Raw genomic sequence first — 25,655 nt, 5'->3', positions numbered from 1 at the left:
CCTGCAAAATAAAGGAAAGAATTAGGCTATTAGAAGGAAAACTGAGGCCAAGAAATACTTAAGATAGAAGTATCTAATCAATTCAATTATTTAAAAGAGGAACTAGCAACAATCAATTGTCTGTCATGAGTACACATCTTGGGATTTTACTTCATTTTGTACAGGTAGAATTGGTCATGATTTTTATTAGGATTGTTTGTATTATTGTAATTTTTAAATCAAATTTAACTCCTATAGTAATTAATCGAGGCCCAAATATATTATCCTGTTGTAAGGACATAATGCAATGCAGAAAATAAACATTCACCTCTACCACCCTCCCACAACAAAGATGACATGAGTTTCTATAAATAAACATCAAATAAGGTAATGTGAAAGGTGAATTACACTTGAGTGGATTCCACAGAATTCAATGATGGTTCATCATGGCTTTATCCATTTCTATCTCCTCAGTTTCTGTTCAGATTAATAGGAAAACATGTCTTTAAACATCCTGAAAATACATGAACTGGGTCAGTGCACATATAACAACACAAAATGCGCCAAGCATAATTTCATTTCAGATTGATTTCATATATATTGAGAGATTAAATCAACTGAGTTCAACCAAACTTCACTTCAGGTAAGAGCCAAAATGATGAAAGATTAAAACTGAGGATCTTTTTCAAAATGTTTCAACTCTAGGTAAAATAAGTAAAGCTAAATAAAATCTAAACTCTGACCATATGAAATAATTTTGTACTTAAAAAGCACTCTATATATCCAGAAGGATAAAAAAATAAGATTATGGTGACCAGTCTCTATGGTTCACTTGATAAATGTTACTGAGAATAGATTTCCTTGAGGGTATGAATGACAAAATAAACTGATGAAGTAAAACCAACAACCATAAACACATTATATGGGTGTAGTTTCTTCTTTGAAACAGCTATTTCTAGTCCAACCCTAAAGATTTCCTTCCTTCAATGGATATTCTGATTCCAGCTTAACGGCATCCCTGACATCTGTGCAGTCCTTTATTTACTCTCTTGACCTGCAGCACCACCACACATCTTCACAGATAGCTTACTGAATAATTTTTCATTTTAAAGCAAATTTTACTAGCAGTAAAGCATTTGTAGAACTCAGTTTAGATCACTGAAATATCTTGTAGAACATTGCTTTTTATTATAGAAAGAAGAACAGAATATCTTAATGTATCCTCCAAGGGTGTCAGTTGGTATGTGAAGAAACTGCCTTTTTATGGAAATGGATTACTTTAGATTCTTTCAGGAGAATGCGTCTCTGTTTTACTCTCTTTTGTTTTGCTTTGCTAGAGTAGAATTGAATTGACATTTATCAACTTGTCTCACAAGTAATAACTCATTAGCATTTATTGTGGAACAAGTTCAGTACATACAAGGCAAACAGCATAACTTCCATGTACACATCACCCAGCTTCAAAACATCTTGTCTTGCTTCATCTATATCTTTCCCTCCACCTTCCGCCTCCCAGTCAATGTTTATTTTTGTATAGTTGTTTTAAGGTAACATTTACACAAATTCAAATGCACCAATCTTAACTGTGCCATTTTAACAATGGATCCATCCATGTAACCCACAACTCTTTCAAGATATAGAAGGTTTCCTTCATTCATTGGGAACCTTCTTACTCATATTCCAGCTTATTTTTAATAATTAGGTGGCAAAACCTTGGTTTCCTCTAGACACAACATGTAAAGGGAAACAATGTAAAAAAACACCATTTCCAATACTCATACCAATACTTATTATGTTCGTGTATGCTTATGTGAAGTGACAGATCATTAAGATTAACTGATTATTATCAAAGAGCTGAAATAATACTTTGATGAAACATTATAAAGTATATTAAACTTAATTTTATTTAGTTAGCTTATAATTATTGCATAGCTGATCAAGCTGATTTCCATTTTTATGCTACAAATGTTTGTTTTCCTTTCATTCCATTATACATTTTAAAAATTCTTCAAGTTTACTAAAAATGAAAGATAAAGACCAACCCTCATGGTTCATCTTAGAACTCTTTAATTTTGTTATAAATCTCTTAAAATCTCATTTAACTATATGCAAGAAAAAACAATGACTCAGGGCAAAGATGGAGACATGTAAGCAATCACTTAAAGAACCCTCTCAATTGATGGGAGAAAGAAATGATGCATAAAAGTCTGAAAATATAAAGGAATTGATGCTAAACACATTTGAAATCTCAAATGTTTGGGGAAGAAGACTTCCTTGTTAGATATCTGTCAGTTTTATTTTTTCAAAGAATCAACTTTTTATTTCATTGATTTTCTCTATTATTTTTATTTGGAATTTAATTGGTTTCTTCTATTATTTATACTATTTTCTTCCTCCTGCTTCTCCTGCTTGCTTTGGGTTATTTTTCTCTTATTTTTCTAGATTCTGGAGGTGGGAGATTAGATGATTGGGACTTTTCCTCCTTTCTTTAAAAAATTGTTTTAAGTTTTAGAGAGAGAGAGAGAGAAACATCACATGTGCACAGAGGCAGGGCAGAAAGAGAAGGAGAGAAAAAGAATCCCAGACAGGCTCCACACCATCAGTGATGAGTCCCACGCAGGGCTGGAACTCAATAAACGAACTGTGAGATCATGATCTGAGCTGAAATCAAGAGTCAAGACGCTTAACCGAGTGAGCCACCCAGGAGCCCCTTCCTCTTTTCTAATATGCATTTAGTGCTATAAATGTCCCTCTGCACTGCTTTAGCTGTGTCTTATAAATTTTAATTTGTTGTCTTTTCATTTTTAGTTAAGCTTGATGTATTTTTTATATTCCTTGAGACTTTGCCTTTGATCCATGGATTAATTAGAAATGTTTCGTTTTCAAGCATTTGAAGATTTTCCTGTTACTTTATGTTTGATTTTTTAGTTTGATTCTATTGTGAATGGAGAACCCACACTGTATGATTTCAATTCTTTTAAATTGATTGAAGTTTGTGTATGGCCTTGTTTACACAGTCTATCTTGCATACTTTTGGGAAGCATTTGAAAAGAATGTGTATTCTGGTATTTTTGGCTAGGTGTTCTGTAAATATGGATTAGATCCATCCTGTTGAGGGTGTTGTTCGGTTCTGTGTTCTTGCTGATTTTCTGTATTGAAGTATCCAACTTGTATTGTAGATCTATTTCTCCTTTCAGTTTTGTCAGTTTTTGCTTCACATATTTTGTACCTTTGTTGTTTGTAAATATGTGTACGTATTTAGGAATGCTCTGTCCTCTTTTATCATTACCTAATGTCCTACTCTGTCTCTGGTCATTTTCTTTCCTCTGATGTCACTTTATCTGACATTAGTATGGCCACTCCTAATACATTTTTATCAACATTTGCATAATATGTTTTCCATCTTTTTACATTCAACTTGCCTATATCATATTTGAAGTTTCTTGTAGACAGCATACAGTTGGTCATTTTTAAACACATTATATCAATCTCTTTGTATTGATTGGTGTGTTCAGACCATTTGCATTAAATGTAATTACTGATATGTTAGACCATTTACCTTAAATGTAATTACTGATATATTAGAGCCTAAGCCTGACATTTTATTTTTTCTTTTATATTTGTTCTGATTTTTGTTTCTGTTTTCTTTTTCCTGCCTTTCTTGTAGTTTATTAGAACACTTTTTTAGAATTCCACTTTATCTATAGCGTTTTTTGGTGTATCACACTGTATAGCTTTTATAGTAGTTGCTCCATACTTAACTTATTACAGTTTACTGGTATGTCATTTTACCAGTTCAAGAGAAGGGTAGAAAACTTACCTCCCTTTAACCTCCCCCATTTAAAGCTGTCTTAAGTATTTCTTCAATATATACTTAGAACTAATCAGACATAATCATATATAATTTGGGATTCAACCATCAAACATAATTTAGAAAACTCAAGAGGAGAAGGAATGTCTATGGCATTTAACCGTATTTTTATTTACTGTGTTCTTCTTTCCTGATGTTCCAAGACTCTTTTTTTAATTGATTCCTTTCTGTTTGGAGAACTTCCGTCAGCCAGTCTTTTAGGGTAGGTCTACTGGCAACAAATTCTCTTCCTGAAAGATATTTTCACTGGATATATGATTCTTTTAACATTTCTTTTCTTTCAGCACTTGAAAAATATGTGTCACTTGTTTCTGACTCCCATGGTTTTTGGTGAGAAATCTACTGTCACTGCCATCAAGATTTTTTCCTTCTCTTTAGTTTTCAGAAATTTGGTGTGGATTACCAGATTTGACGTCATGAGGTTTTTCCCGTTTTCAGCATGTCACTCTTCTGCTGTGAAGTTGCCAGGATATCCCTGCATCCTGTAGCAACAAATATCAACACTTCTCCTAGGGGAAGAAACAGAAATGCTCAAAATAAAGTGAGGGACTCACTTTAAAAGAGGATGGAGAGGAAAAACCAAAGATGTAAAATAAAGGAGAAATATAAGAAACTAGAGATATTATTGAGAATGTTCAATATCTGACAAAACACAAGGCTCAGAAAAAAATAAAGTTAGGAATACAGTTATTAAGGAAATAATAGTAGAGATGAAATGATCCCAGATATGAAAAGGCAGGAATTTTTAGAATTTTTCGGACATTAAATGACATATATGCTATATAGCACATCAATTAAGTGTAAAAGAAAACTAAATGCATTTTCAGACATGCAGAGACAGAGTTTATTTTTCATGTGCCCTCTCTTAGGAATCCACTTGAGGATATACTGTAGCACAGAGAGGGCTTTAAAAATAGGAGATAAGTAATCTATCAAACAATGGGCTTAACTAGGAGAGGTATAAAAACAAGATGATAGTTTTGTACACATTTAGAGATCATTTAGTCTAGACAGAAGCAGAAAGAGAGCTTCGGGCAAGAGTTATGGGAACCTGAATTATTTAGAAATATTTGAAGATATGGTAAAGCCAACTGATGGAGTCTAAAATGGTGAATCTGTAGCACCTGGGTGGCTCAGTTGGCCAAATCTGACTCTTGATTTCTGTTCAGGTCATGATCCCAGGGTTGTGGGATCAAGCCCCACATCAGGCTCTGTGCTAAGCATGGAGCCTGCTTGGGATCCCCCCCTCTCCCTCTCTCTCCCTGTGCCTCTGTCCCCCACTTCTGTGCTCTCTCTCTAAAAAAGAAAAAGTAACCTAAAGTAAAGTAAAATAAAATAAAATGGTGAATTTATTTTATCTTGATTCTACGAACACTGTATTTTCAATGGCACAGAAACACAACAGTAGATCAAAGGAGCAGAAAATACAGTCCTTAAGTAATATGGCTCTGCAATGAGCAATGTATTTTACTGCGGTTAAAAAATGTAACACAAAATTTACCATCATAACCATTTTGAGGTATACAGTTCCATAGTGTTAAGTACATTCACATTGTTGGGAAGCAGATCTCCAGAACGTTTCCACTTTGCAAATCTGAAACTCTATACCCATCAAACAAAAACTCTCCTTTTCCTCCTCCCCCAGTCCCTGGTAGGCACCATTCTACTTTCTGTTTGTATGAATTTAACAACCTTGGATACATCATATAAGTGGAATCATACTGTATTTGCCTTTTTGTGACTGTCTTCTTTCACTTAGAATAATGCCCTCAAAGTTCATCCATGTTGTAGCATGTGATAGGCTTCCCTTCCTTTTTTAAGATTCCATACATGGGTATTTGGGTTGGTTCCATCTCTGGCCAGTTGTGAATACTGCTGCTATGAACATGGGTGCACAAATATCTTTGAGACCCTACTTTCAATTCCTTTAGGTATATACCCAGATATGGGATTGCCAGATCATATAGAAGTTCTCTTTTACACTTTTTTGAGAAGACTTCATACTGTTTTTATAGCAGTTGCACCATTCTACAATCTCACCAACAGTGCACGGAGGGAATAGTTTCTCCACATCCTTTTGAACACTTGCTATTTTCTGGTTTGGTTTTTTTTTTTGATAGCAGTCGTCCTAATGTGTGTAGGGTGACACTACATTGTGGTTTGGATTTCCATTTCTCTGATGATTAGTGATGTTGAACATTTTTGCATATGTTTGTTGGTCATCTGCATATCATCTCTGGAGAAATATCTAAGTCCTTTGCTCATTTTTTAATCAGGTTATTTGATTTTTTTGTTTTTGTTGGGTTGTAGGAGTTCTTAAATATTATGGACATTAACCCCATATCAGATATAGTATTTGCAAATATTTTCTCCCATTCCATAGGTTGCCTTTTCACTGTTGATGGTGTTCTTTGGTGCACAAAATTTTTTAAGTTTGATGTAGTCTCATTGGTCTATTTTCGCTTTGTTCCATGTGCTTCTGGTGTGAAAGCCAAGAAATCACCACCAAATTCAATGTCATGAAGCTTTTCTCCTATGCTTTCTTCTAGGAATTTTATAGTGCAATGAATATTTTAAGCAAATCAGTCTCTTATACATAGGAATTGGCGTGGCACTCACAAATAGGCCATGATCTCCTGTTGAATATAAACAACTTCACAGAACAACATCATTAAAGAGGGATTGTGATCAGATGGAACAAAACTGCAATAAGATGACATCATGATCATGCTTGAGCACAGTCAAAAACAAGAACGTTGTATAAACCAAAACAATGCCCAGAGTACTCTGTCCTGGCTGATTATGATTGAATGCTGGTTTTTAAAAAAACAATTACATTTTAACCTCCCTTTGTTCTTCTCATTTCCTGAATACAATTCAATAAGATACCCTATAATAGAATTACTCCCATTCACTGGAAGCATCCAGTCCAGGGCTACTTCCTTGAGCCCTATGCAAAACTACCAAACAAAAAAGCCTTATACTTTTTTAAGGAGCTATTACTAAGGTGACCAAAGCTTTCCCAGAACGTGCAGTCTCCCTTGTTACAACAAGTCAATAAACTCAGCTTTGTTCTGATCCAGTGTGTCCTTGTGATCTTTGGGTACAGGGCATTCATAATATAATGGTCATTAAAAGTGAATTTTTAATATTGATTTCAGATTCTACAACAGATATACAGACAAAAGGGGGGAATTCTATTCTTAGCTATGGTTATAGAGTAAAAATGTCATCAATCTGGACTATATAAAAGTGTAAGTTAATTTGACAGAGGTTGTAAAGTGTAAGGGAGAAAGAAGTAAGAGAAAAAAATAAGAATTGTATTTTTTCTGTCAGACAAGTAAATGAAAGGAACTGTTGTTATGAACAATAAGTGGAGGGTTTCAGCTTGCTCAGGGAAGTACTGGAAAATAGTGACAGAGCTCTATGTAAAGGATGAATGAGAGAAGTTTTAAGTGTGCTAGGTACTAGACAACAGTAGCAGAAAATTAAGGAAATTGTTTAGACTTTATGAAAAGGTTACAAACATATTCTTTAGTAATAAAAAAAGAATATAAGAAGGACTAGAAATAAAAGGTTTAAAGGTACTTTCCAATGGGATAAAATGAAAGTGTTGGCAAAAATATGGAGGAACTGGTACATCCAGACAGTACTGAGAGCAGTGTAAACTGGTACAACCACTTTGGAAACTATTTGGAAGAATCTACAAAAAGGGAACATGTACTTACTAAATGAGCAGCAATTTCACCCCTAGGTATATACCAACAGAAATGCATATACATGTTTGCCAAAGGACGTGTATGAGAATGTTCAAAGTAGTACTATTCAAACAGGCAAACTGTGCACCAACCCAAATATCCGTCTATAGTGGGATGGGTCATAAATTGTAAAATATTCATACAGTGGAATACTATACAGCAATGAGAATGAAAAACTAAAATTAAAAGCATTGTCATGGACAAATATCATAAACATAATGTTGAGTGAAATCAGCCAGACACAAAGCAGTTCATACTCTACTATTCCAATTATATAAATTCAAAACAGGCAAAAGTAAATCATAGTATTGGAAGTCAGGATATTGTTATACTTGGGCTGGTAGTGACTTTAAGGGGTAATTTGTGTGGCACCTGAAATGTTAGTAACGTTTCATTACTAACCACCAAGATGCTGGTACCAAGTATATTAACTTTCTGAAAACACATTGAAATTATGATTCGTTCCCTTTTCTGTATGTATAATTCAATAAAAATTGTTTAAAAAATGTTTGCCAGTATGGATGAAAGCTAGGAAAGAAGAGTAGTTAGAACATTGTTGCTTTTTGTCAAGTTTTCTCACATATTACATTCATTATCATTTGCATGTATTCCTTTGAAAACAAAATAAAATTATGTAAAACCTTTTTATTTTTGCTATTTAGCATCAAAAACAGTGTGATGAAACAGAATGGACAGAATACAGAGAAAAACAGTATTTGATTTCATTAAGACAGCTTATCCTGACAAATACCATCAAAAGCAAACATTTTAGGAAAGTCAACAGCATGCATAGATTTGGGATGGCACTGTGTATACATAGATGCAGTGACAGAGAATTCAGTTTTCCCAAAATTGGGCAAGATAAAGTTGAAAAGGATAAATTCAGGGAAATCATACCTGAAGGTGGGATTTTTCTCCATGACGCTCTCAAACTCGGTATTTGGGGAAATTAGAGATAAATGACAAAACTCACGGCATTGTGATCAGATCCCTAATTGAATCCAAAGCTATTCCGGAAGGTGGCGTTTTCCTCCATTTCCTTTCCAATGCCCTGGGGAGGGAAGTTCGGGATAATCGGCTTCAAGAACTTGAACTCACTAGTCTCCGAGCCTCCCGTCAGACACACCTCATACTGGTAGCTCTGGGACAGCGTCCCCGCGCCGCTGACGTCCACCAGGTGGCCCGGAAAGTGGCCCTCGGGCCCCGAGCAGCGACCCGCAGACGCCGCCCGGCTCCGCCTGCACAGCCGCACCGCCACGAACACCAGCACCGAGAACAGGAAGAGCGACGACACGGACGCCAAGGCCACGACCAAGTAGACGGTGAGCGGGTCTGCCCGCGCCTCGGCCGCCGCCACCTCCGGGAGCGGCAGGTAGGGCTGCGAGAAGCCGTCCACCAGCAGCACGTGCAGCGTGACGCTGGCCGAGCGCGGCGGCTCGCCATTGTCCTTGACCAGCACCACCAGCCTGTGCTTGACGGCGTCGCGCTCGCTCAGCAGCCGGGCCGTGCGCACCTCGCCGTTGTGCGCCCACACGCCGAACAGCCCGGGCTCCGTGGCCTTGAGCAGCTGGTACGACAGCCAGGCGTTCTGGCCCGAGTCGCCGTCCACCGCCACCACCTTGGTCACCAGGTAGCCCGCCTCGGCCGCCCTGGGCACCAGCTCGGTGCAGGGCGCAGAGCCGTTCTGCGGCGGGTACAGCACGAAGGGCGCGTTGTCGTTGTCGTCCAGCACCAGCACGCGCACCCGCGCCTGGCTGCTGAGCGCGGGCGAGCCGCGGTCGGCCGCGCGCACGCCGAACTCGAACGCCTGCAGCGCCTCGTAATCCAGGGACCTGAGCGCGAACAGCTGCCCGTTGTCCGCGTTGATGGACACCAGGGAGGCCAGGGGCAGCTGCGGGTCCGCGGGCGGCAGCAGCGAGTAGGTGACCTGGGCGTTGGCGCCCGAGTCCCTGTCCGTGGCGCTCACGCTGCCGATGTGCAGGGCGGGGCTGTTGTTCTCGCGGACGCGCAGGGTGTAGGTGGTTTGGCTGAAGGCGGGGGCGTTGTCGTTGACGTCGGAGACCGTCACGGTTATGTTGTGCTGCGTTTTCAGCCTGGGGGTCCCCAAGTCGGTGACCGTGATGGTGATGTTGTACTCGGCTTGGCTTTCTCTGTCCAGTGGCTTTTCTGTAACTAGGGTGTAAAAGTTCTTGAATGTGGGTTTCAAGAGAAAGGGAAGATCGTTCTGGATGGAGCAAACCATCCTACCGTTGTCCCCGGAGTCTGGATCAGAAACACTGAAAACAGCAACTACAGTCTCTGGGGAGTTTTCTGGGGTTGTGCTTGTGAGCGTTGACATGGTCAGTTCGGGGGCGTTGTCATTCACATCCACAACTTCTATAGCTACAGTGCATTTTCCTGAAAGGCCCCCACCGTCTGTGCCTGCAATTTCCACGTTATAGTATCGAGTTGCCTCGAAATCCAATGCCTTTTTCAGATGAATTTCTCCTGTTATTTCGTCTACTACAAATGGTTGAATAACTTGATTGCCTTGGAATAGAGTGTAGCGTACATTCCCATATGTTCCTGCATCTAAATCTTGGGCAGAGACAACGACAACTAAGGAGTTTGGGGGGCTGTTCTCCGGGACCTGTACCTCATAGAGCGACTGTAAAAACGCAGGGGCATTATCATTGATGTCCACGACTTCAATACGGACTGCAGTGGTCCCGGACCTAGGTGGATCCCCACCATCCAGCGCCGTAAGGGTTAAACTGAGTTCAGACTGCTCCTCCCGGTCCAGCGATTTGTCCAGCATGAGCTCTGGGTATTTTCTGCCATCTCCGCGATTATGAGTGACAACATGAAAATGGGAGTTGGGGCTGATTGTGTAGTTCTGAACAGTGTTGCTACCTATGTCAAAGTCCTGAGCTATTTTCAAAGGAAATACAGTCCCAGGCTGAACGCTTTCTGGGATTTTGAGGAGCATTTCCTTGTCTAGGAACTCTGGGGAATGGTCATTTATATCTGTGAGCTGCAGATCAGCCTGAAAAAACTGCACTGGGTTTTCCAGTAATAACTGGAAGTACAGTATACAGGGATCTGTCACTCCGCACAGCACCTCCCGGTCTAGTTTTTCATATAGCAGCAAATTCCCGGTTTCTACATCCAGTTCCAAGAGCTGTTTGTTTCCTTTGTAATGGATTCGCGCGCCTCGAGTAGCTAGTTCCCCCACCCTGAGCCCCAGGTCCTTTGCCAGGTTGGCCACAAAGGAGCCACTTTCTGTTTCTTCTGGAATGGAATACCTAATTGAGTCACAGCCAGCCTCCCACAAAAGCATCAATATAGCAAGAAAGAGAACTTGCCTTTTCTGTGGCGTTTTTGCTAGCGCTGTCTCCATTGTTCAGACCAAATTCATGTGGTGCAGTTTCTTCACCTCTGTATACGGTCGACCCAGATGATTTGGTTAAATAACCTTGAATTAGATCTTTCTGACTGACTCGCCCTAGAATGATGTCCTCTCTGAAGACATCTGCCCCTAGATCTTACCTAAAATACTTCCGTCTTTCAGGAAGCATTCATTATTCTGAGTCCCAGCTTAATGGCGTCCGGCATAGTCACAGAGCTTTTCATTCATACTCCTAGCCTGCAGCGCCACCAGGCGTCCTTATTTACTATTGCATATAGTATTTGTCATTTCATTCCAAATTATAACTGTTGTCATACCAATGTCCTTTTAAGTCACAGAAGTGCGCCCGATCGTTTCTCCAGTTCTTAAGTAGTGGAAGTTCTAAAGAAATATCTGTTGGGTTAGCTTTCAGTAAAAGAACACTTTTCAGAACAAACTGAAATGATATATTAGTGTTCCTCATAAAATACATTTTGAGAAGAAACTTTCTCTTGTGGGTTTGATTATATTTAAGAAATAAGTGATAACTGATGTTTACAAAAGTTTACAATTTTTAAAAAGTCACTATTTTGAAATACATATCAGAAAAGGGTACACATTCTAAGTGTACAACTCAATACATTTTCATGAAGTGAGCACACTTGTATAAGTAGAACCTAAATTAAAACTGTTACCAAAACCCTTGAAGCCCCCTTCTGTTTTTGTGTGCTCATCACCCTCCCTGCTAAATGTAAGCATGCTTCTGACTTCTATTATCATAGATTCGTTTCTTTTTTTTAACGTTTATTTTTGAGACAGAGAGAGACAGAGCATGAGCGGGGGAGGGTCAGAGAGAGAGGGAGACACAGAATCTGAAACAGGCTCCAGACTCTGAGCAGTCAGCACAGAGCCCGACGCAGGGCTCGAACTCACGGACCGCGAGATCTTGACCTTAGCCGAAGTCGTTCGCTTAACCGACTGACCTACCCAGGCACCCCTCTTTTTTTTTTAACTTTTATACAAATGGACTTATGGAGTATTTCTCTTTTATGTTTGGCTTCTTTTACTCAACATTATGTTTGTAAAATTCATCTGTTACACACTATCCTAATTAATTTTATTCTCAGTGCTTTATATTATTCTATTGTATGACTGTACTACTATTTGTTTATTCTCCAATTGATTGGGTGCTCCAGTTTGAGGGTATTTTGGATAGTGCTGCTATGAACATTCTTGAACATGTCTTTTAGCGTCTATGGGAGCATTTATGTTGAATATATTCCTACGACTTAGACTTCTGTGTTATAAGACATGAATATATATTTAGCTTTAACAGATATTGCAAAAGTTTACAAATGTGGTTCCATGAAAACCAGCAAAGAATGACAGTTTCAGTTGTTCCATGTCCTTGTCAACACTTGATATTGTCTTTTAATTTTAACCACCCTGATGAGTGTGTAGTGATATCATATTGTAACTTTAATTAGCAACTCCTTGATTAATTAATCTATCTACCTATTTAGGGCATTTGCCTTTTTTTCTTATCAATCTTTAGAAGTTCCTTATTATATTCTGAGTATAAGCACTTTTTCAGAAGTAAGTATGGCAAATATCTTCTCCTACTCTATGGCTTGCATTTTAGTTCTCTTGTGCTATCTTTGATGAACAAAACTTCTTATTTTTAGTCTAATTTATCAATATTTTTTAATTTATGGTTTTAAGACTTTTTGTGTTCTTGGGGTGGCTCAATCAGTTAAGTATCCCACTCTTGTTTTTGGTTCAGGTCATGATCTCATGGTCTGTTGGAATGAGCCCCTAGTCTGGCTCCATGCTGGGCATGGAGTCTGCTTGGAATTCTCTCTTCTCTCTCTGCACCACCCCCCACCCCGCTCCTGCACTCACTCTCTCTCTCAAAATAAATAAACATTAAAAAAAACACTTTTTTGTGTTCTCTTGAAACCTTTGCACATCTCAAGGTCATGGAAATATTCTTGTATGGCGTTTTTGAAAAATCAATTGCTTTACCTTTCACATTTAGAGCTATAGTATTCCAGAATTTTTTTCATATGAAGTTAGGGTTACATCATTTTTCATAAAAATATCCAGATTTTGCACTATCCTTTGAGAAGTTTCATTCCCCTTTGTTTTTGAAGTGTCATTTTTGTTATAAATCAGGTGACCATAGGTCTATTCAAGACTCTTCTTTCCATTTTTCCCTTAATTTATCCTGCAATACCATATTTTCTTAATTACTATAGCTTTATAATAGTCATTATTATTGGGGCATCTGGCTGGGTCTGTCAGAAACGCTTGTGACTCTTGATCTCAGGGTTGTGAGTTCAGGCCCCATGTCAGGTATAGAAATTACTTAATAAATAAGTCCTCCACTTTCATTCTTTTTCTTCAAGATTGTTTTGGTTCTTCTTGTCCCTTTGCATTTCTATATAATCTCTAGATTTGGCCTGTCAATTTTTACAAAGAAATCTGCTGAAATTTTGTTTAGAATTTTATTCCATCTATAGACTGGGGATAATTGACATATTCCCAACATTGAGTCTTCCAACTATTGAAAATTATATATCCTCTATTTATTTAGATCTTTAACCTTTCTCAATATTTTATAGTTTTTCAGTATATAAGTCTTACACATATTCTGTTAGTTTCTAGATAATTGATATTTTTTAAACTATTGTAAATTATACTTAAGATTTTTAATTTTAGGATTTTTGTTGCTATCAGAAATACAATTTATATTTTATGCTACCTTATAACCAGTGGAATTGCTAACTAGTTTATTTATTAAGCCTAATCATCAAGTGATTCTTTACGACTTTTTATATGTACAATCATGTCATTTTTTAAAGTTTATTTAGAGAGAGAAAAAGAGAGAGCACAAGCAGGGGAGGGTCAGGGAAAGGGAGAGACAGAATCCCAAGCAGGCTCTGCACTGTCAGCACAGAACCTGACATGTCGCTCAAACTCATAAACATTGAGATCATGACTGGAGTGGAAATCAGGAGTCAGATGCTGAACAAACTGTCACCCAGGCGCCCCATAGTCTGAAAACTTTTGGTTGTTTAATTAATTATTTAATCTAACCACGATTGATGTAATATTTGATAATTCTCTATTTATATTTACCATCTATTTTTTTCTATTTGTCCCTAAAGTTTTGTTCTTTTTAGACTATTCAGATATTTGTTATTTTTCATTTTCCTTCAGTTAGTTTTTTAGTTAATTTTGTAGTAATTATCCTACAGATTAAAGCATGTATCTTTGATCTACAAGAGTCTGATACAAACTTTTTAATTTTACTACTTCCATGATCATTCTTAGAACCTTAGAACCCATCGACTGTATCTATATCATCTTCCCCTTTACATTATTGTTGTCATGAATTTAAATCTTGTATATATTTTAAATCTTTTAAGAAACTGTTTTTGCCTCGTATAATCAATATTAATTTGTATTTATTCTTCCTGTTGCTCTTCGTTTCTTCCTGCAAGTCTGATTCCTTTAGGACTGTTCTCCCTCTACCCAGTGAATTCTACTAAAAACATTTGTTTTGGTGCAAATGTGACTATCACTAATTCTCTTGGTTTTTATCTGTTTGAAAACTTTATTTTTGAAGGATATTTTCTGATGATAGAAGAGTGCTAATCTGGTTTCTTTTTCCCACGACCTTAAAGACCTCATTTCTTTGTCTTTTGGTTTCATGATTTATGTTGAAAAGCCAGCTCTCAATTTTACTGTTGCTCCTTTAAGAGTAATGTGTCATTTTTATGTGGTTGCTTTTAAGATTTTCTCCTTGACGCTGGTCTTCAGCAGTTTTCCTATGATATTTCCTAGTTGTATTTTGTATTTTATTTCTCTCTCTTTTTAAAATTTTTTAATGTTTATTTTTGAGAGAGAGAGAGAGAGAGAGACAGACAGACAGACATGGGAGCATGGGAGGGGCAGAGAGAGGAGACACAGAATCTGAAGCAGGCTCCAGGCTCTGACCTGTCAGCACAGAGCCCAACACGGAGCTGGAACTCATGAACCGAACCGTAAGATCATGACCTGAGCCAAAGTCAGAGGCTTGACCAACTGAGCCACCCAGGTGCCCCTGTATTTTATTTCTATTGACTGGGTTTCCCTTAGCATTTTGGGTGATGAAGGATTTGTACAAATTCTTCGTCATTATCTCTTCAAACACTGCTTATTCTCCATTCCTAGTATCTCTTCTCCTTTTAGGATTACAATCCTATGTATATTAGAGTTTTTCATTATGTCTCACTTGTCAATTATGTTCTTTTCTGTATCTTTCTTTCTTTTTTATATGAAATTTATTGTCAAATTGGTTTCCATACAAAACCCAGTGCTCATCCCAACAGGTGCTCTCCTCATTGTCCATCATCCACTTTCCCCTACCGCCCATCCCCCAACAACCCTCAGTTTATTCTCAGTTTTTAAGAGTCTCTTATGGTTTGCCTCCTTCCCTCTCTGTAATTTTTCCCCCTCCCACTCCCCCATGGTCTTCTGTTAAGTTTCTCAGTATCCACATAAGAGTGAAAACATATGGTATCTTTCTCTGTATGACTTATTTCACTTAGCATAACACTCCAGTTCCATCCACGTTGCAACAAAAGGCCATATATGTTTCTGTATTTTTCAATATTTTTTCCTATGCTGCTTTTTGGATATTTTATATTGGTCTGTCTTTCATTCATTAATCCTGTATTCCTTTATATCTACTAAGTCATATAAACTACCTTAATAGCTTTTAATTTCAGATATTATATTTTTCTGTTCTGTAATGAATTTCTATTTTAAATATCAATTCTCTGGTGAAATTCTCTTTTGTTTTCTCTATTCTTTTTTTTAAAAATTTTTAAAAATGTTTTTATTTATTTTTGAGACAGAGAGAGACACAGCATAAGCAGAGGAGGGGAAGAGAGAGAGAGAGACTCAGAAGCTGAAGCAGGCTCCAGGCTCCGAGCTGTCAGCACAGAGCCTGACGCGGGGCTCGAACTCACAGACTGTGAGATCATGACCTGAGCTGAAGTCGGACACTTAACCGACTGAGACACCCAGGTGCCCCTATTTTCTCTATTCTTTACAATCTATTAGTCATACTTATTTTAACATCATTGTCAGTAAATTCTAGTATCTGTTTGTATTGTCTGTTTTTTCTCTAGGTTTTTTTCATGTCAACCAGTTTTTTGTATGTCTTCCTAGTAGTTTTTTTATTGAATTCTCAATATTTATGTAAAAAGCTGTCCAGGATCCAGATGATATTATCTTTTTCCAAAAAGAGTTCACCTTTTCCCATTAACTTGAATCATGTGAAATCCAATTTCCTTAATCCAAACAGGCACTGTAATTAGTCAAGCTGCTTTGCAGTCCTAATAACACCTAACCCTCCAGAATTACCAGTTCAGAACTTAGTGTATTGTCCACAGTCCCTTCCCATGGCAGTTTCTAAACCCTAATCTTTACGCATCAAGACTATCAAAAGTGCACTCTGCTATTCAGAGATTTTTTTTTTTTACTTAGGTTTTTAGTCTTCTAAAAGACTAAATGGAATGTCCCTGAGTTTGACAAGTATCCTGAGGGGAAAACTGGCCTTGAGCTTCAATCTTCCAGTCTGCGGAAGGCTAATGAATGTGCTCTACCCCTAGCAAGAGTCTTTTGTCTGTTCTAAGACTTAGCAAATTTCCTCAGGGCAAATCGACTGTAGAAGTCGGTTCACAACTAGAGGATTCTCCTTTTCAGAAATCTTAGCCCTTTCTGTTCTTATTATAACACCTGCTGTCTGTTGCTTCCAACAGATAATTTCTGAATTTTAACGAGTTTTTGTGGTTGTTTCTGCTGTTAGATAATACATCCAGTCTACCTGTAAGCAGAATTCCACCAAATAAGTGTATAACTTTTAACCTCAGGCTTTTTAAAATCTGTATTTTGTAACTTTGGTAGTAAAGGAAGAGGGGTCCTTAAAGTGGTTGTAAAGTCCTATACAATGCCTTCAGTAAAATTTCTGCCCCCAAAACAGCATATGTTAAACTGACCAAATGCTGTGCCTAAAAACAGTAAAGTAACTGTAAAAGATGTATGTATAAGATAGAAGTTAGTTGAACCTATTGTGGTAATCATTTCACAATATGTGTAATTCAAAGCATCATGCTGTACACCTTAAATTTACAGTGCTGTAAATTATTTCTCAATGAAAATTATTAATATTATTAATAATGAAATTATTTCTCAATTATTTATCAATAACACTGGGAAAAGGATGCACTTAAAACAGAAACATGTGAGAAACATAGAATTGAAATGAACAATGTTATCAAGATATTTGGCCTCCATTCTTTATTTTTGTTTTGCAACAATAGAACTGGCCAATTTTTCATAATGTAGGCATTTGTGCAAGTTATTTGGATCATATTTACTACTAAATTATAATGACTGATTTTCAAAGTCTGGTGTAAGGAATGACCTATGCTTTATGGTAAAGAATGATCTGTGCTTTATGAATACATACAGAAATCCATAAAATAATATACAAAGTAATTCACAAATTTACCTACAAATTCATAAAGGTGGGTTCTGGGTGTTTATTTAGCCAGTCTCATTTGGGCAATTATACAATTGGGAATTTCCTGACATAAACAAAAAGAGAGAGAGAGAGAGAGAGAGAGAGAGAGAGAGAGAGTGTCAACTTGGATTTTCATAATGGTGAAATACACTGGTGAAAGCTTCAGTCAGATTTCTTGTCATCATACATAAAGCTATTCATATAATAGCTAATAAACAGTTCAGTCAGATTTCTTGTCACCATACATAAAGCTATTCATATAATAGCTAATCAGTAGTTGTTAAAGTTGACTACCAAATTTATGTCCATATATACTTGTGCTTAATTTTGTTCTCATTTTTATTGCTTTCTCATTTCAATTTTTAGACTGGATGAAGGCTAAAAGTTATGTTTCAAGAATAACTTAACCAGTAATTCCCCTTTTTATGTCACTTTACCCTTAGAGAAAAAAGTAATTCAAGGTTAATAAGTACAAGTAATTAAATTCCAGTAGAATGACCCATGAGATTTAAAAATATTTAGACTACAAAACAGACTCTTTAATTGCTCACATTGTACCAAAAGTTCAACTAAGAGGTCTTATACTTATATCCATATAAATTTAGTTGGAAACCGCATGATCAGCTCACTAGGCTTACTGAACACAACATAAAACAATTACACTTAAGATAAGTTCATTCTTATTTAATTTCTATTTCTGTTCTTATTGTCCAAAATGACAAAATAATGCTTATTTCTTACAATGAAAGTTTAACATAAAACTGATAAATTGAAATAAAATACCTCAAAGCTACACTGAAGAGAAGATAACTTGGACATCAAAGGTAAATAATTATTTGGTTGATAACGGATGTTCATGTCTGCAAAGTAATTTAAAGTGAAAATCTTGTACCAGCCAATAATCAAACCTGAATAGGATAAGAGAAACTCAGAAGAAATTCTTTCTTTTGAAAGGTGAGGAGAAGCTGCAGGAAAACCAAAAGAAATATACATTATACTTGAACTTTTATTTACAGAGGAAAAGGAAGGACAAGGAAGTAATGATGCCTTTCCTGTTTTGCATCCTTTGAAAGGATCTAAGGTGTACTTAAGGTTCTGAAATAGTTATAAAGGATTTTACCAAGTAGTGACTTAGTTTTGTTTAGTGAACCTGATACCAAATTATAGAAGATTTTTCTCTTCAATTATTTATGAGAATAATTTTTAAAATTTATTATTAGTATTTATGGAATACATACAGTGTGCCATGTAAGTATCGATCAAATACATTTTTTAAATTCTAGCATACATGGTGTGCACAACAGAAAGTCACAATTTTAGTGTATTAATATTTTAATGGAAGTGCATGTTTATGTACAATCTGAGAGATACAAATAAGTTATATGCTTATGGTTATTCAGGGAGGAGCCTGGAGAGCAATGAACAAAGCCTAGGTATTTCAAACACTCTACAGATAAAGTTAACGGTAAAGACAAACACCACAAATATAGAGAAATGCATAATTACATAAAAGCTTTAAGACATTAAGAAGTCGATTTAAATAAAATTTCTTCTTATGCTACTTGAGTAATTTACAGTTATGGAAAGATTAATCACCAAGAGAAGATCAAATATGGAGAATATACATACTTAATCAGTTAACTAAAAATGCCAAGTCCAATGAATATTAATAAAAGGAGAAAAATTTGGCACAATCAGGGACACCCATAGGTTTGGAATAGAGGTGCACATATTTAGACAACAAACTTTTTTAAAAGAAAGGTGTTGCAATGGGAGTTAGGTTGACCAAAATTAAGGAGAGGCTGACTTGACCAAATACAATCCTTAACTGAATACAAAGCTATTCCTGCAGTTGGGGTTTTCTTTTATTTCTCTCTCAGTGTCTTCAACCAAGAGGTTGGGAAATATCGGCTTCAGGAATTTGAACTCACCAGTCCTAGGGTCTCCCGTCAGACACACGTCATACTGGTAGCTCTGCGACAGCGTCCCCGCGCCACTGACGTCCACCAGGTGGCCCGGAAAGTGGCCCTCGGGCCCCGAGCAGCGACCCGCAGACGCCGCCCGGCTCCGCCTGCACAGCCGCACCGCCACGAACACCAGCACCGAGAACAGGAAGAGCGACGACACGGACGCCAAGGCCACGACCAAGTAGACGGTGAGCGGGTCGGCCCGCGCCTCGGCCGCCGCCACCTCCGGGAGCGGCAGGTAGGGCTGCGAGAAGCCGTCCACCAGCAGCACGTGCAGCGTGACGCTGGCCGAGCGCGGCGGCTCGCCATTGTCCTTGACCAGCACCACCAGCCTGTGCTTGACGGCGTCGCGCTCGCTCAGCAGCCGGGCCGTGCGCACCTCGCCGTTGTGCGCCCACACGCCGAACAGCCCGGGCTCCGTGGCCTTGAGCAGCTGGTACGACAGCCAGGCGTTCTGGCCCGAGTCGCCGTCCACCGCCACCACCTTGGTCACCAGGTAGCCCGCCTCGGCCGCCCTGGGCACCAGCTCGGTGCAGGGCGCAGAGCCGTTCTGCGGCGGGTACAGCACGAAGGGCGCGTTGTCGTTGTCGTCCAGCACCAGCACGCGCACCCGCGCCTGGCTGCTGAGCGCGGGCGAGCCGCGGTCGGCCGCGCGCACGCCGAACTCGAACGCCTGCAGCGCCTCGTAATCCAGGGACCTGAGCGCGAACAGCTGCCCGTTGTCCGCGTTGATGGACACCAGGGAGGCCAGGGGCAGCTGCGGGTCCGCGGGCGGCAGCAGCGAGTAGGTGACCTGGGCGTTGGCGCCCGAGTCCCTGTCCGTGGCGCTCACGCTGCCGATGTGCAGGGCGGGGCTGTTGTTCTCGCGGACGCGCAGGGTGTAGGTGGTTTGGCTGAAGGCGGGGGCGTTGTCGTTGACGTCGGAGACCGTCACGGTTATGTTGTGCTGCGTTTTCAGCCTGGGGGTCCCCAAGTCGGTGACCGTGATGGTGATGTTGTATTCGGCTCTGCTCTCTCTGTCGAGGGGACTCTCCGTTACCAGCGAGTAGAAATTCTTGAAAGTCGGTTTCAGAAGGAACGGCAGATTATCTGGGATAGAGCAAATCATCTTTCCATTGTCTCCAGAGTCTCTATCTCGAATTCTGAAGATAGACACTACAGTCTCAGGAGCATTTTCTGGGATGGAGTTGGTGAGTGAAGATATGGTAAGCTCAGGGGCATTGTCGTTCACATCCACCACGTGTATGACTACAGTGCCTTTTCCAGAAAGGCCTCCGCCATCTATGGCCTCAATTTGTACGTGGTAAGATTTAATGTGTTCAAAATCCAGTTTCTTTGTCAGTCGGATTTCTCCTGTGACTTCATTAATTGAGAAAGTTTGTTTAATTTCATCTGATGCTTGGAAAAAGCCGTAGGAAACACTCCCGAAGTTTCCAGAATCTATATCTTTAGCTGAGACACTAAGTACTGGGGAGTCTAGGGAGCTGTTTTCCAAGACCTGTACTTCATATGGGGTGTGCACAAACTCTGGAGCATTGTCATTGACGTCTGTGATCAGGATTCGCACTGTGATGGTGCCAGACTTAGGTGGAGATCCACCATCCAGTGCTATGAGGGTTAAGCTGAACGCAGGCTGCTCCTCTCGATCCAGCGCTTTGTCCTGCACCAAATCTGGGTATTTCTTGGCCTCACTATGATTTCGAGTTAGAACATGAAAATAAGAATTGGGGCTGATAGTGTACTTTTGAAGGCCATTGCTACCCACATCCAAATCCTGAGCTAATTTCAACGGAAACAGAGTCCCTGGCTGGCTGTTCTCCGGTATTTTCAAGAGCATTTCCCCAGTCGGGAATACTGGGGAGTGGTCATTTATGTCCTGGATTGATAACTCTCCTTCAAAAAATTGCACCGGCGTTTCCAGCAACACTTGGAAATGCAGTACACACGGTTCAACAGAGCCACATAGTTCTTCCCGGTCTATTTTCTCTTTCAAAAGCAAATCTCCAGTCTGACGATCCAGTTGCAAGCGCTGCTTGTCATCGTCAGACACCACCCGGGCTGACCTAGCGGTCAGTTCCCCAATTCCCAGGCCCAGATCTTTGGCCAGATGGGCTATAAAGGAGCCACTCTCTGTTTCTTCTATCACAGAATAACGAATAGGCTCCTGGCAAGCCTGGGACAAGAACACCATCAAAATAAAGGCCACCACTTGCCTGTTTGGTTGAATTCTCCCTGGCGTCTTCATGTTGGAGTCCGGGCGCTTACATCCAAACCTTCCTAGCAACCACAAAAAAACTGGAGATACTAAATTCTGGTTTCTTGTTTGGCAGAATCCTCACAAAGTTGCCTTTAATCTTAAATTCGTTTATCGCAGCCCAAACTCGCTGGTAACCCAGTACGGGTGGCAAAGCTTCTTCCGTGTATTTGATTCCTTTTTGCAACAAAGGAATACGGAGCTTTTTACAGCTCTTTATTCACAGTCTTAGCCTGCAGCGCCACCCTGCGTCTTGATTGGGAAATTAATATTTTCAAGTCAAAGCATATTTTGTTAAGGGTCCAAATGTAAACTATTTTTTAAGGTGTATATAACTTTTACAAACCTTGTTATTCCATCCAATTGCATAATATATAAGGTTACTTCATTATATTGCATGAGCTAGAGAAATTGTGAGCACAAAGCAGGATACCCTGATCTCCCCACATTCTAATCAGTGTAACTTCAAAGAATTCCATTTTCCCTTTGCATAATCTAACCAGGGGATATAAATTCTCATAAAATTATAATTCATAATAGTTACATTTGTTTATTTCCAAGTATGTGAGGAATTAATGATGATGCAAAAGCTTGTTAAGGTGTTCTGTATCACAAGGTCTCAGGGAGACTATTTTTCAAAGGAAAGTTTCTATGTCGCTACACTGGTACAAATAGTAATATAGTTGAATGAAGAGGCATCTTGATTTGTTATGAATCCTTTTACAGTGTAAACCCACATTAAATTCAGAAGGAATAAAAAAGTATTAGAATTTGATTCTATTCTCTCCAAGTAATAGACTTGGAGAGTAAATGAAAGGGGTTTTACCGACAAGGAAACTGAAGGGTATAGGATTTGATTACTCTACTTGACTATTAGCAGGATAATATAAAGACAAAATCAAGTGAATAAAAATCATAATATTTTGTTAAGATAAAGGGTTTAAGTTTAAGCTTACTTTGTTAGATAGATATCTATATTTTATGTTTGCTTCTTAGCACATTCATCCTTTGTATCCCAGATACTATATTCTTCAACCAACTCACTGCGGGGTGGGGGGTGGATAGGAAATCTTGATTTAAAACATTTTAATCTGTGAACAAAGGGTGCCTCAGGCCTTGTCTATTCATATATCATAAAGAGAAGAAACGTATTTATAAAATGGGTTCCAGCACAGTGTGCAGCTATTGTAATTGCCCTGATACAGTAAGTTAACTGAGATACAGTTAACCAGTTTGTTGGTTACAATTAGTATATTAAGTGGAGTGCCATTTATCTTGGCACATATGGGATTTCCCCTCCTTAAATACCCTGTCATTTTATTTAATTAGTTAATTAACTTAATAAATTATAATTCATGTAGAATGAGTTATTTTAAAAGCATGATAATCTTAGATTCTGTTAGTGACAGAAAGTATTATAAAAATATTTTGGGGGGCACCTTGGTTAAGTGTCTGACACTTGATTTTGGCTCAGGTGGTGATTCGATTTGGGAGCTCAAGCCCCGCATTGGGCTCTGCACTGTGAGTGCAGAGCCTGCTTGGGATTCTCTCTCTCTGTCTCCGCTTCTCCCTTGTTCGTGCTCTCGCTCTCTCTCTCTCTCTCTCCCAAAAATAAATAAACCTAAAAAATATTTTTGAAAGAAGCCTGGATAATGGTGATCATTCAAAAATATCAGCTGAATAAATAAATTAATCCACTCTAATGATCATGTTTCTATATATGTAAGATTATTGCCAGATCATGTATGCAGCCATGAACATGTCTGAAAATAAATATAGAATTCTCAGAGATGAGAGTATAGTACATGCTAAGTACTATTCAATTAAATTTACTTTGAGTCTAGTTCTATTAATGAATTCCTATAAGAGATACAGCATTGGCAATAATAACATTAATACACTTTAGAATTCTTTTACATTTAAGGCAAATCAGAGGAGATACAATATATATATGAACATTAAGTGAAATAAATACTGAAAAGAATAAAAAGCAAGGATATTATTTTAGATATAAATGGAAAACAAATATCCTGGGCAAAACAAAGAGCAAATTGAATACAATATAATAATGAAGTTCTAGTTAGATTCAAATTAAAGTGTTCAGAACAAATCTCAAACTATATTTCATTTGCTTATTCCTATTTGTTGACATTCAAATAGTGTTGCAAACCAACTCTTTTCAGTTCCTTTTGTCAATCCAAAGCAAATGAAATCTAGATAATATTAACACAAATGTGTCTCTATATGCCATTCTATGTAATACTCTAAGCAATTACATATACTAATTCATTTTATCCCCCAACAACCTTATGAGGTGGACACTCTTATCATCTGCATTTTATAGATGAAGAAATTTAGGTTTAAATAACCTACCCATAATCACACATCATATGAAATGGCAGAGCTGGGACTCAAACTGTTGTTTGTGTGTGGCTTCAGAATCTATTCTCTTATCTACATAAGTGGAATTGGAGAAGTGGGCAACTTTTTAGATAATGTAGATCCAAATTTAAGTCTTGGGTACACAGACATCATAGGTGAGATATATTTATGTTCAAGTTTGTAGTTAACCTAAGATGACCATCTTCAAGATGGTCTGTCTTCCTTTAGAGTTAGAAACCAGCAAAAAGAGGTGCTTACAAAACTTAGGAATTGGAGGGGAAACTAATAGTGCTTTGTTGTGACCATTAATTAGGTAAAAAAAAATTAAGAATGACGTATTTAATGAATTCCCTATAGCCTTAATTATTGGAGAAAAAGATATCTATGTATGCTCTTTTGAAATGTTATCAGTATGTGAAGTTAAAATCAAGAAAGATGGCCTAAAAGGACAGTCTAACATATTACATCATAGATTATTCCCCCCAAATAAACTGCTAAATTTAAAAACAGCCTATTATATTTTCCCTGCATGGAGGAGGAGTTAATGATATAAATAATGATCATCCAAAAAACCATTCTATTGCAGTCAGGAAAGTTGCATTATCCATTCTGAAGGATTCATACAATTTACACAACTTTTGCAGGACCTGAAATATGACATTTAAAGTATTTTTTCCATTTTGAGTATACAAAGAGAGAGAGAATAGTTTTAATATCTCCCTGGTAAAATATAGGCAAGAACTTTAAATTTCATTGAAGAAAAGGTAAAAATCATTTTAAAGGAATTTGAATACAAGTAGATGGAAAATTCAAAATGCAAAATCCATACTCTGAAGTTTTGAATACTCTCACTTGTTTTAAAAAAAGCAAGAATTTTTTCAAACTTCCTGATGACTTGAGGGCTGTTTTTAAGGGGGAAAGTAGAAGGAGTTTGAACATTAATTGTTGAGAGAAAGAGAAATTAATTGGTGAAATAGGTATTAGATATTAATTAGTATTTTTAGTTCCTTAAATTGCACTTTAATAATATTATTTCAAATTACTAAACTAACATTAATAATTGGTTAATATTGATGGTTTGTGGATTTTGTAAGAAAGTCTTATAAATTTTTGAGATTTGTTTCTACTAGATAGATAAATTAGATACCTCAGGCTTGCCATTTGAGTGAAATAACTATAAAGCAAAAGATACAGCTCACTGGTGAAAGCAAACTAAAATTATTATTAATATCAGCTAAAATTCCAAACTAAATCTATAAGATATTTTTTATCACATGTATTGAAATGGAAATTTAGAAAGGAGATATTTGAATAATGAGAATTTGGCTTGAGAAATTTATGATGTAGTCTAAGACAATTTCTAATAATTCCTTGTAGGACATACTAAATAAAGAGATTATATGTTTAATGTATCAAAAATTTCAAACATCTAATGTCTGCCTCACAATACATCTTTAAACTCAGGAAGTATGAGTCTTCCAAATCTGTTGTTCTTTTTCA

At 37.9% G+C, this 25,655-nt stretch overlaps 3 protein-coding genes across 5 annotated transcripts in view; all 3 read right to left on the bottom strand.

Annotated features, from left to right (window-relative positions):
- Positions 1-8: 8 nt before the first annotated feature.
- LOC102956068 (protocadherin beta-4) lies at positions 9-22,348 on the bottom strand. Of its 2 annotated transcripts, none has more exons than XM_042985503.1 (2): positions 19,484-22,348; positions 9-493 (listed from the first exon to the last, which is right to left on the bottom strand). In XM_042985503.1, exons 1-2 carry the CDS (start codon positions 21,762-21,764, stop codon positions 450-452), a joined length of 2,325 nt encoding a protein of 774 aa, XP_042841437.1. In that variant the 5' UTR covers positions 21,765-22,348; the 3' UTR covers positions 9-449. The 2 variants fall into 2 exon arrangements, with proteins under 2 accessions (XP_042841437.1, XP_042841433.1); XM_042985499.1 differs by lacking the exon at positions 9-493 and adding an exon at positions 17,542-18,412.
- LOC102955779 (protocadherin beta-3) overlaps positions 3,613-25,655 on the bottom strand; it is a 31,768-nt gene continuing 9,725 nt past the window's right edge. The window contains exon 2 of the mRNA XM_042985523.1: positions 3,613-4,359. Coding sequence (XP_042841457.1) covers positions 4,348-4,359 — 12 coding nt within the window. The 3' untranslated portion in view covers positions 3,613-4,347. The remainder of the gene's footprint in view (positions 4,360-25,655) is intronic.
- Positions 4,276-11,500, bottom strand: LOC102956351 (protocadherin beta-5). 2 transcript variants are annotated; one of them, XR_006217432.1, is made up of 2 exons: positions 8,506-11,500; positions 4,276-4,359 (listed from the first exon to the last, which is right to left on the bottom strand). XR_006217432.1 is itself a non-coding variant. In XM_042985505.1 (2 exons), exon 1 carries the CDS (start codon positions 10,985-10,987, stop codon positions 8,600-8,602), a length of 2,388 nt encoding a protein of 795 aa, XP_042841439.1. In that variant the 5' UTR covers positions 10,988-11,500; the 3' UTR covers positions 4,277-4,359; positions 8,582-8,599. The 2 variants fall into 2 exon arrangements, 1 of the variants encoding a protein (XP_042841439.1); XM_042985505.1 differs by having other exon boundaries at positions 4,277-4,359; positions 8,582-11,500.

The sequence above is a fragment of the Panthera tigris genome, chromosome A1 (genome assembly GCF_018350195.1).
Source record: "Panthera tigris isolate Pti1 chromosome A1, P.tigris_Pti1_mat1.1, whole genome shotgun sequence".
NCBI classification, from domain to species: Eukaryota; Metazoa; Chordata; class Mammalia; order Carnivora; family Felidae; genus Panthera; species Panthera tigris.
The sequence above is the reverse complement of the archived record's forward strand: the minus strand, read 5'-3'. Positions and strand labels throughout refer to the sequence as shown.